The 12,804-nt window shown below is 31.5% G+C and overlaps 1 protein-coding gene across 3 annotated transcripts in view; it reads right to left on the minus strand.

The window, feature by feature from the left end:
* The window catches only part of CSMD3 (CUB and Sushi multiple domains 3), a 575,335-nt gene that overhangs the window by 69,958 nt on the left and 492,573 nt on the right, over window positions 1-12,804 (minus strand). For all 3 annotated transcript variants that reach the window (XM_057367689.1, XM_057367683.1, XM_057367675.1), the window contains 3 exons: window positions 8,915-9,103; window positions 8,357-8,503; window positions 5,646-5,834 (listed from right to left, as the gene is read on the minus strand). In XM_057367689.1, the coding sequence (XP_057223672.1) occupies window positions 5,646-5,834; window positions 8,357-8,503; window positions 8,915-9,103 (525 nt within the window). The remainder of the gene's footprint in view (window positions 1-5,645; window positions 5,835-8,356; window positions 8,504-8,914; window positions 9,104-12,804) is intronic.

A 12,804-nucleotide genomic window follows, 5' to 3' on the forward strand; every position in this document is an offset into this window, starting at 1 on the left:
ATTCACCCTGTCTTGGCAGCCATAAGAACATAAACGTTACAGTTGTCACAGCATCTTCTGGCAACTAGAGACAAACACACATTTAGAAGAAAAGAAAACCRTGATTAGGAAATGAAAGACCCCAAGAAACTAATTGAATTCAAACTTCTCGAGGGCATGAGGACATGACCGAAGACAGATAAAAAGTGACAAGTTAATTAAATTAGAATGTCCTTCTTCAACCTTTTCCTGAACATCTAAAAAAACCTGTAATATTTCACTTGCCATCAACAAAGACAGAAAAAGTTATATGAGATAAAATAAAAATATGTGACCATGTTTATTTACTTCCTAAATTCCTTAATAGCTTGGATTGCAGATTAGGCARATCTGTCCATTCCAAGAGGATAACCACAAGTCTGTGTGACCAAGGTATAACCAAGTCATACTGTTTACTGCATGACTGGCCTAGCTTAACCTCTTCCTTCAAAAACACGGGTTAATGATAATAAGAAATTTGAGACAGTAACAAGAGTTGCCAGAAYAATGTCCACTGTGTGTTATATCAGGGCCAGAATTCATCAGCACATAAAATTAAAATCCACTTGCAAAATACTTGTAACTTTGATTACAGCATTGATTACAGTCTAAGTACCAAAAAATTCTACAATATTTTTTTATTCACATAATACACATAATTCACATTGTCTCTTTTGCCAATCAGCAAAACATTTATCAGATACATTCTAGATACAACCTGAGATGTTCTAGATCTGCCAGTGAGATTAATTACTTCTTCAGTATTCAAAAATCTCCATTAGTGACTTGATAAATTTTGAGCCATATTATCCATGTTAACAGAGTCAATCTTGTGGCATAAGAAAATCATAACCTGCCCTTAACCTTAAATTTTTAAGAAACAAGATGCAACCCCACACCCAAATGCTCGCTAACACACTTTTATATAAACAATAGAGCTCCCAAGGGTTACCCTATGACATTTTAGTTTACAGCAGTTTTGAGCTGAATTTYAMATATGTGGAARATTGMACAGAAAAGTTGCCCAGAGGAYTTCTGGATGCTCCARCCCTGGWAGTGWTCAAGGCCAGATTAGACCAGCTTTAAGCAACCTGGTCTAGTGAACAGTGCTCCTGCCCATCCCRGAGGGACTGGAACTTCATCTTTAAGGCCCCTTCCAAGTAAACCCTCATATGATTCAATGAAAATTACCTTCTACTTAAGGGAAAACATGAAAATATCAGAACAAGTTACTGCCACATCTGACAACTTGACAGGAAAAAATGACAAATGGGAAATATCCAAAATTCCCTAAAAATACAGCAATCACAGAAATTCTTGGCCACTACATGTCAGCTTGGGCAATACCATGAAGCAAACTGAAACATTAAATTCACAATGTTTTCATTTTCACAAACTTCAGAACACAGTTCCAGTTCCAAAGATTTACATACAAAAACACACAAAGACCTTGAAAAAACTTAACTATATCAGTTCTCAAAGAACACCAGCATTTTGAAGACTTATCTGAAATTTCAGAAATTATTATTGCACCATAATGAAGTTCTTAAATATTCAGTAAATGTTAAAGCACTATTAAAAGTTTCTGTGATGAGTTTCCCACATAGAAATCAGACTATTCACCCTCTAAAGGACCTCCAATCCTTGGATTTGCTTTATCTCACTTAAGAACAACACTTGGCAGATACAGTTAAATTTCACTTCTCAGGAATATGAGAATAGTTTGGGAATCAATATAGACATAAGTCTAGAGCTGATAACTTTCAGCAGGAAGGTTTCAAGCATAGGTGAGATTATTAATGCTGTTCTCCTCTGAACTTAAATATTTGAACCGTCAATTTGCAAAGGATTAAGAAATTTTATGAAAACTGTTTTCTGTAAATTGGCTTACATAMTTACACACTTAAAAGAATGCCAACTATTTATTTGAAATTTAATAATCTTCTAATTGAGTTTTCATGCCTGTCTCCACAGAGATATGCATTTGGCAGTAAACTGAAGTAWATTTTAAATCAATATAAGACTTATGTGTCTTATACATAGCTGTAATAATTTTTTAATGCATATGAATATGACTACCTCAAACCTACCATGTCTAAAAAACCTTAAAGTAGAAAGATTATTCTTTACACATCTGATATTTGTTCCTCACCATTWATTTATTATATAATCATAACTCATCAGGTATCCTATCTAACTATATATTCTTGGTATTCTATTTATTTATTCATTTATTTATCTTGAATTTTTTTTTAATGCTTCAGTATAACTCGCCAGTTATGTAATGCTTATGTCTGCTGTTAGAACAATTTAGATTACTAAGGTAGAGAACTTTCCTAGATACGTTACACTTTAAACTGCACTTTCATAGGATCTCTACCTAAAATTCCTGTAGAAGCCTTTGCCCAATATCCATATGTGATGTTATAAACCACTAATAATGGTTTTGGATGAGGCCTATGTGAGACAGTATTTATTTTCAAGATAGTCATAATTAGGAACTAAGAATCATGTAATTCTGAGATTAAAAACGAAGAGAATGTAAAAAATAACTGAAACAAAACCAAATATTTTTAAACACTTTGAATCTTTGGAGATCTATGATCAATTGTAAATATTCAACCRTTAATATGAATTCATTTAATTCCTSTATTCAGATAGATCATTGCAAATCTGTTTATTTTTTCATAATTTATCATTATCTGACCTTATCATTGAGTTAACCATGGAAAACTTAGACTTATGTCATTAAAATTGAGATAGATACATAGGTAACAACAATTACACATTATGGTTCATTTAATACTTGTCTATATAAACAGAAAASTTAATACCTAAAAGTTAGAACAGTAAAAGTTTGTAAATAATTTGTATTAGTTTTACCATTACACACTACAATATTAGATTTTTAAATACTTCCTTTTACTTCTTTTCATGACAGAGGAAGGCTGCTTTTGTATTAACTTTGAAACAGGTTTCAGGTAATTGCTGAAGTCTGGCTTGAGGTATTTCTTTTTTATTACTTACTGCATTTGTCACATCTACTGAGATAAGTTTAGTTTTATAAATTACGGGAAAAAAAGGTTTTATCCAAGGTTGAAATACGTGTCCTGGTGTTTTTGGTTCTCTCAGTCCTGTAGTTGAAGCGATGTTAAGAATGGCTAGTATTATCTATTTAGAGTTTCCAAGACAATTCAGGTATAAGAATGAGAACATTAAAAATTGCTCTGACTTCAAAAAAAAAGGGTACTAGTTGAAAAGGCTATTGCCATTTATTATTTACAGAAGACAATTCAGAAGTTATAATAATGGTACAGATACAGAATGAAAAATGTGAAGAAAAATAATTAGTCAAAATAATMATGAAATATTCTGAAAGGAGGAGAAATTGTTGTCAGGAAATGCAATTAGTATTGTATAAAAAGCCACCAATCACCAAACTTCAGTAGCTGTGCAGACTGTACAGGCATTAAAAGATACGTAAAATTTGATTACTGAGGTATCTCATTTCCTATAGGAAAAAGKCTTAATTACTAAAAATGCTACTGTGTTTTGACTGGCAATTTTCATTTTGAAGGCAGAAAAAAGTACATCAAAATGAGATGGGTTTGAAAGAAGACACAAAACTGCAAATAGATTCTTTTTTTTCCTAAACTTTCAGTGCTATATAAGAAAAAAGACTAATACTTTTCTTGTTCCATGTTAAAGGGTTGTCTGCAGCATTTCTTCATTTCAAYGTGTGAAAGGACTGATTAAGACAGCTTTACACTATATGCTATACATGATAGAGTGTGAAGCAAAAGGCAGGACTGTGAAAATGTTGTATYACCTGGAAAAATAGTTGACAAATTATGATTGACAATTATAACACTTGTTAAAAAAAAGTTGCTCACACTAAATACCATGAAGTTCTAAAACCCACTATCCATTCTTAAAAGAGTGAGAATTACTTTGTGGTGAAGGTGTACTGCTCAGCAGTAGGGGGAATGGCAAAGCTCTTGTGTCTTATAAATATCATCTCTGAAAGAACTTGAAGGATATCTACTGATGGTGTTCTTGACCTCTTTGACTAAAGAGACTGAATCTTCTCTRTCAACTGGATAAGTGGGATAATTTTCACCCCAGAAAAACAACAGGAAGCTCAGATGTATGACTGATGTATGGGAACAGCTTACAACTCCTGTATGTTTTGTAATTATGTGTCCTTGGGCTGAATGCAAAGACTTTGCTGTTGTGAGAGGCAGCTACATATTATGGCCAGAAACCACTTTCCAGCACAAAGACCTACTGGAAGAATCAAATAAATTTCATATCATGTATCAAATATAGTCACATATTAGAATTAACTAACCTTTTTTTCAATTAATAAATACTTTTAAGTATTTTCAATATGCCAACTGTTGGTACCAACAGTTTTTGTCCTTTATCAGACACCATGAATTACTAAGCATTTTACTTGTTCCTAAAGTGTTGTCTGAGTATTGCAAACATTTGCATTACTGAACTCTACTCAACATGTTGAGAAWAATAATTTGGTATTTTAATTTGGTGAGGTGGGCTGTTTATTGGTTTGGTGTTCCGCTTTTGTTTCTTTTTCTTTCACACTGTGTAGTACATCTAATTTAAGAGTTTGGCCAGCTTCTGCAAGTAAGTCTCATGACGATGATCCTTAGGTGAAAAAGTTACAGAATCTTTTGGAGCAAATACCTGTTTTTTTTCTTTTGAGGACTTTAAGCTTTTTAAAAGTACATTTATGGTAAGAGAAGTTTATAATGTTTTTTTTTCCTTTTGCTTTAGAAACATAGAATTCAAAGACTTTTTTTTCAGAAAAACATAGCTTGTGGGGAAATTAACATGGAACATTCCTATAGCATGAATCTCTACTTGTCAACATGAACAAAATGCATACATTTTGAATAACACATCTGCAAATTTTCATGAAAAAGATCTTTCTAATAGTTCACTGAATAGATACATAGGTAAGCTATCACAACAACAGCATTCTTTTCAGGGAAGGAAGAACACAACTATTATGTATATCATATTTTTTTTTCCTTGTTAAGCAAAATATATTTGGTTTTACAAGACAGAATAAACTAAATACTTGGTTAACCTGATGAAATATCTTTTAAATTTAAATTTAAACCACAAAATACTAGAATGACATGATAGACAATTCTTTCTTGGTCAATTTTCTGGTTCTTGGAAACGCTGCAAGTTTTACAATTTTTTATTTTTTCCTTTTTTTTTGATTGTTAGGTTTGTTTTTCATTTTCAATGTTGTCTTCAATGTTCTTCAATCATTATAAATGAACTTTAAATATATTCCATTTTAAATTAACTTTTTGAAAAATTTCATATTTTAAATGTGTTTTGGGAGGAAAGTTCCCTCACAGTGATGTAGATTATTTTTTGTATCTATAAGTCATATCAGATCCGTTTGAAATACTGTTTCTTAAAAGTACATTTTTTTTTAGAAGTCTTATAAGGTTGACAAAAATTGGTAAAGAAGTTTGACCATGAAATTTTTACCCGCTATTTATTTTAAGTCACAAAACTGAAAGCTTACATTAGAAAAGGAAAAAGAAAGTTTCTTAGAGTATTTTTTTTTTAATAAAAGGCTTTACCTTGACAAGCTGGGACTGGAACATCCCACGAGTAATAACCATACGGAGACTTTCTGCACACAGCGGTGCTTTTCCCGATGAGCCGAAAGCCCCGATCGCAAGCCCAGCGAACCATGCTGTTGAGCTGTCCACCTGTCTGACTGACAATGAAACCGTGCGGAGGCGACTCTGGGGTGCTGCAGTAGAGAGCTTTAAACATAAATATTGGATTATAAGAAAGATGCGTTTAGAATTCAGATAACAAGTCATGACAAATTCTTGTTGAACTCAGCAGACTTCCAGTAAGAGGCTGAGAAAACATTACTATAAGGTGTGTTTTGTGCCTATTTTGTGAGCAATTTCACAAAATAGAAAGTCAGAAAATAGAGAACTTTTTAAGCTCTTTACAAGCTTTGGGTTTCAGTAGCCTCAAAAGAAATAGAGTGATAGCTCACTTTTATAACTGGCTATAGCTTTGGGGYTTCAGGAGTTTTTTACCGTCTTCTTCTTACATCAAACAAGCTACTGAAGTTTAGTTTGTGATGAAATTTAGTGCAGTTGTATAAATTTCAGCARTATACAAATTTTTGAAAGCAAACATCTTGTATATCTTGAGCATAACTCTTTTAAAATAGTCCCTTCTTTCTGGTCCTTAACAAGTTCTTTCATTCAAGTCCTGTGATACACTGAACTGAAGTAAAACATTTAAAATAGATTTTAAATGTCTGCCCCCATAAATCTGTGGCAAAAATTCTGAATCTGCTTTTATTTGTTGATTTATTTAGAATACATTAAGTCTTACAGAATTCTTACCCAGAGGCTATGAAAAAAAATCATAAATCTCTATGAGAGAAAGAAATATCTCTAAGAATTTAAGCTTTTGTAATCTGAAATTATTGATGTACTATAAGACTCTGACATTTTTGTATTTCCTTTATCTCCCTTGTTCATTAAGTCCATGTGTACTAAGTCATTTAGGTTTGGCTGTCTTGTCATAGGAGTGGACCAGAAGGCTCTTATAACTTGGTAACCAGTTTAAGATAAATGTTGTTTGTGTTAAACTTGGTCTCTGATTAGTTTGATTAAAGGCTGCTTCCCAAAATGGCCTTGTTCCCTTTATGTAAGGAAGAAAACTGTGCTGGAAGTTTGTTTCCAGGCACTTCCTTTATGTTTTGAAGAAACACTCAAAACTATTAATATTTATTTTCACAGGCAAATACAGAATTGCTGATCACTTGCTCTTTAAACCTTTCCATGTCTCATGACTTACTTCAGGTCAGTTTTTTTTACTCATTTGAAAGGCTCCTCTGACCAGAAGGGAGTCATATGGTGTTTACGACAAATATATATTAAAGCAAAGAGCAGAATGAGAAGTATTGCTGTATCTTTCAGATCACATACTACGCAAACATTTTCTTCCTTAGACGAAATATCTCATGACTTATATTTCTTGAAAGAATCAAAGATACAGACACCTGTACTTTTTTAGTGTAACAAAATATACCAGTACCTTCTGTATGGAACAGATCACTAGAAAATATTTCCTCYCTACCTCTCAACAATTCTCTCACTGTCTGTAAGGAATTCGAAGAATTGAAGAATTTTCTCTTCTTTCTCTTTTTTTAACAGATCCAACAGGTACTATGGGAAATGAAAATCAGTAACTTGTACTATTTTGTGTCTAGTAAATAGTGAATTTTTATCTAATTAACAACAAACATTTTATGTCTGAGAAAATGGTCCTCTCCTAAAGGGAAAGATGACACTTATATGGTTTCACAGTATATTATGATCCTAATAATTTTTCTTCAGTTGTGAAGTAGCTAAAAATTAAGTGAGACAAACAAGTAAAAAAAAAAAAAAAAAAAAAAAAAAAACAAAAAACAAAAAAAACCAAAAACCACAGCAGAAAGAATTTTATATTTATTCTCTGTTTCTTTCTCCACTTTGTAAAATGAAACTGCTTTAGGCCAATACTGTAATATCTATAGATGCTATTCCCAGTACTCTTCATCCTGCGTATTTCCTATCTTTGATCATTATAAAAAATCAAATATAGATTTTGTGTAATTGCTGTAAATGGCAACAGATCTACTTTTGCTTGATTAAGAATATAATTTTCCAGTAAAATTAATATTATATAATAATTCTGTAAAAGCAATTTTACTAAAATCTAACTTTGTCRGGTACCATTTCCACATATTCATAAATAAGTTAATTTGAATTAATAACACATAAAATACTGGGTTTTTTTGCATACTAATTTATTTAATTTAATATTCTTTGCTGCCTCTGTCGAACCTTAAACAATTAAGTCCTTCAGGGTCTCAGATCTTTCTACTTTATGACCGTTCACTCTGCYTTGTTACAATGTCTTCCCCTGTCCCAACAAAATTCTTAACGGTGAATTGAATGAAGATCCAGTTAGAAAAACAGCCCAGTGTGATGAGCCACAGAAGTCAGAGAGAGAACGGGGATGTTATTTTTTTTTTTATCTTTAGTACTGTCTTATGCTATTAAAAACCCAATGTTTTATTAATTCTCTACAGAGCAYACATAYRTKGGGCTTTTTCCTCACAGGATGAGRATCATCAGGTTCAYATRTAGAGAASGGATTTTGTTTCCTTTCAGTTTMATTAAGGACACYAAASRTAGCTTAAATTACCATTTTCACATWAACAAATATTACATATTGAAATTTATATACATTATGGAAAGTCACATCTGCATACCTATATATCTTATCCTGAAACCCTTTTTATTGGTGCCRTGATCTGCTGACCACCGGAGAAATACTTCATGGCTATTGCTGGTTATATTTAGAGAAGATGAATAGTCCCCACTGAGAGATATGAGCAATGGGCTATGACTATTTGGTCCTTGGTACAAAGGAAGGAAGAAAAGAAAGAAAAAAGGAGTTACAAAGTTAAAAATAACATACAATAAACTATATGCACACAATTAATATATATGTAAAAAGTTTTTTCAAGCAAACAACAAATTAATTTTAATTATACACAGTTGAAATTATATGTTATAACTGGAAACTATATATTTGCTTGAAACAAAAAGCAATTCTAAATATAACATGCAGTACAATCTTAAAATACAGTAATCCAACAGTTCTTTTTAGAATAAAAACCCATAATAATTGCTTAAGATTTTTTGTATTGAAAAAATTATGATATGCATAAGCAATAGTATTTAGACAGATGCAACATAAAAATACAGAAAAAAATGTATAAAAATACAGAAAAGGTATTATCCAAAGTTATGCATCCTATAGTTACCATCGAACACCTCAAGTATATCAAATTCCTTTTCTGTCTGGAAGAATTCAAAGAACATGCTGATATTATAACCCTTTTCCACAGTAATGGTCCATGCACACATCTGGAGATTTGGGTAGCTGTCAGGATATCCAGGGCTCAATATTACTCCTGTTGAATCCAGGCGCATTTCATTGGCTGGACAGAGCACTGTGAAACAGAAAAATTGGCAAAAAAAAATAGAAACCCCATTATTTCTGCTTCATATGATTGACAAGATTTTCCTGAGTTTAAGAACTGCATTATTCTATTTCCATAAATTGAGCAACATGGTGATTTAAAATATGAYGAAGGGATTTAACTTTGAATTTATCTGGATTCACTTATTTCATTAACTTTCATTTATTTCAGCTATTTCATTTATAGATTTCATTTATTTCATTAAATAGAAAATAGTTTATATTAACATGTTATTGGAATAGTTTTTAAAAAAATGTGTTTGCTTCATGATATATCAACAGGTGCTTCAGTAYATTCAGAACGTAACACTGCTGATCAGGAGCTTTGAATTTTTTTTTTTTTTATATTGACAACTAACTCCTACATTAAAATGAGTTAGTCCTGAATTGCACAAGAAAAATAATAGGATCTTAGGYTTCTCAAGAACACTGGAAATAATATTGGCTCATTAAGTACAAAAATTAGGTTTTATGTTGCAAAAGTAATTGGACTATGAAGAGAGATAAAGAACACAGAAAAGCAGAGAAATGGACAGAAGAAGAATATTCAATCTTCATAAAAGAAAACTTTGTGAGAATCATTGAATATTTGGGTTGGAAGCAACCTTTGAAGTTGTTTTAAGTCCTACCCTCTGCAAACCCATCAAGACTGAACTTGAAAGTCTGCACCTGCCCATGTATTTTAAAAAATATTTGTCCCTCACTTGCAAATTAGCATTTGGTTGCCAAACTTAAAAGATTATTTCTCACGTCCTGTGTTTGTTTCAATTGCTCAAGAAGAGATTGTATACAACACCTCCACTCCACTCAATAAAACTCATATGTCTGGAATCTGGCTGTCAAACTGCAGTGCTGTGCCAGTTGTGACACATATCTCAAGCAAATGAACAAAGTAATCCCCTCAGCTTTATATGTACATATATACACATACATTTCTCTAAAAATGTGTGACAGGAAGAGCATAATATTAATCTGGCTGCGCTTGTTTATTTGCAGCTGCTTTTGCCTTTCAAACTGGCCTTAATTTCAGGATTTTAAGCTAACATCACTCAGGAATAAACACGCCCTCAGAAAATTTAAAGACTTGTTTCTGTTAAACATATTCCCTTGGGAATTGGGTAGCTAAGTTTTATATGAATCAGAGAAAATATATCTAAGATATAGTTAAGAGTCACCATCAAAGAATTTTCTCAGGATCCGCTAATTATGATGCAAAACACAGTCTGAAYCTTCTTACTATAAAATTTCCATTTTAGCCTGAAATTAGAAGCTAATTTAAAGRAGAATTGAGGGCAAAATTACATGTTTTCTATGAATAATACACTATTTTAACAAAATAATAGGATAGGCATTGKCTCAACTTGTAGAATTTAGAGATTATTTTCACATCTAAAGGAAGTCTGCAAGAATTTTTAAAAATGCTCATTCAACTGACACACAATAGAGAAAKATAGAGAAAAAAAGTGATAGTTTTAAATAGTATGAAATGTCATGTAAACTAACCAGTAATAATTAAAATTGCCAAATAAATCTTTGCTATATTTTCCTTCAATATTTTCTCTTAGAAATACCTAATTTGTCTAATATACCTTTACTGCAACACATTAGATTCAAGACTAAAATATTGTCACTTAAATTCTACCCAGCAGCATTCTTCAGATTTACTTATGGATTAATCTTGAATGTAGGTSTCAATTTATTTCAAGTAAAAAATTAAAGAAAAAAATCAAGTGTCACTTTGATAGTGACATATAACTTACACACAAGTTTAAAGCATCAGGAATTAACACTATGAAGTCTAACAACAAATATATGCTCTACCCACAACAAAAAAATAATAAACTAAAACTAATATGAACAAATAGAAGAACTGAGTTTTTTCCTTGAGAATGACTCTTATGTAGTGTGTTAAAGTCTGATCAATGAAGTATGGTAGCTTATCCATAGACCAATGTGGATTTTTATCCATAGACTAAAATCATGGAAGACAGACATTTTTGGAATGTTATTTTGCAGCTTTTAGAATCTTCAAAGCTGTCTATTAATCCTTTATTACCATAGGATGTGATCTCCAAACTTAGACATTATATAAATAAATACAAAATAAAATATGGTGCTGTTTATCCTAGGCTACCAATTAACCTAGACGGTCATTTTTAATACAATTTGACAAATTTCTTTGCAATTTTCCTTTTAATTTTCCTAATCTAACTCAGATCACATTCATTTCATTCTGCTTTAAACAGAAATTATAAGAGCATTGATTCCAATGTTTAGTATTTAGCATTGGAATGCAATTTAGAAATGTTCCAGTATTTAGCATTGGAACCAATGTTTATCATTCATATCTGACAGATAAAAGATTAACTATGGTAACTGAAGGCATCATTCCTGAGTTTTTGTCTTGGGTCTTGCACTGAATGCAAATATGCCTTCAGCAGAACAGGCTGAGAGAAYGCCTCAGGATCAGCACATATGTCTCTATTTGCCCTATCAAATATTACATYATTTTAACATTTAAAGCAATGCCTGGAGGTTACTATGGCTTGCCACCTATTAAATGCTCTAAGTCTGCCAAGTTAGGATTTAAATTTAAATTGGGGTGTTGGAAGCTATTTMTAGACACATCTATACCTAACTAAATGCATGGATTTTCAGAAATTATCAGTGTTAAACTTCTTATGAAGATCGTATTTCAATTTCATTTTGAGTTTTCAAGAACTAGACTTACTGCTGTGAATGTTTGACTTTTGCATAGTTTTGTTCATAAAATCAGGGGAAAACAATTTATTCAGCTGTAATAATAGACCCTTCCAGATTTCAAGGAATAAAGGAAAAGGGTATATTGATACAAATAGTTTTTCTAATTCTCAGCTGAAAGGCTAGGTGAATATCATAGTAATAATAATGTTCTAAAAATTAATATACTGATATTTAATTTCCAAATATCTATATTGTGCACCATTTTATAGCTTTAGAAAATGCTAAGAAACAGTCAAACATTAAAGTTTTACTTGTAAAAGTAGTATATTTATTCACAATTAATTTACTACTGCCAAGTAAATCTTTCACCATGGGTGTTTCGTGGGCATGTTAATGAATTAAAATTACTGGGGAAAGACACACCAAAACATCATATTGGTAGAAAAAACAGATGGCAGTATCTTTCATATAATGCAAATGTAAATCAAATGCACTTACTATGACTGGTTTGGGAAAATATTTTAATCCTGCAGTAGATGTTAGAATATTAAGCTCAGGAACAGATGGATCACAAAGGAATATCACAACAACTAGCACAATCCAAAATGGCTTTTGTTTACATAGCTTATACTTTTATGAGGCTGTGGGGTTTTGGCTTTTTTCTTTTTTTCCTGAAAATACTTTATCATACAYATTTATAAATGCAGGTCCTTATTTATCCTTCCAGATCTAAATAGAAGAATTAGCAAGAAAACATATCTAGCACTCAGGAACCTCAAAGAGATTCCATTTTTTTTTTAATGAAGCATGTGCAAGGCATATCTTTGTTAGATCCCTAAACACTTTGGTATTAAAAAAAAAAAAAAAACCAAAAAAACTCTCACATTTTTTTTTAAAGTGTGGGGAAAAAATATTTTTTTATTATATTCTAGCATAACACATCAAATTTCAGCTTAATAAAGACTGGTT

Source organism: Malurus melanocephalus, unplaced genomic scaffold, assembly GCF_030028575.1.
Source record: "Malurus melanocephalus ecotype Western Australia unplaced genomic scaffold, MMel_1.1 scaffold_3, whole genome shotgun sequence".
Lineage (NCBI taxonomy): Eukaryota > Metazoa > Chordata > Aves > Passeriformes > Maluridae > Malurus > Malurus melanocephalus.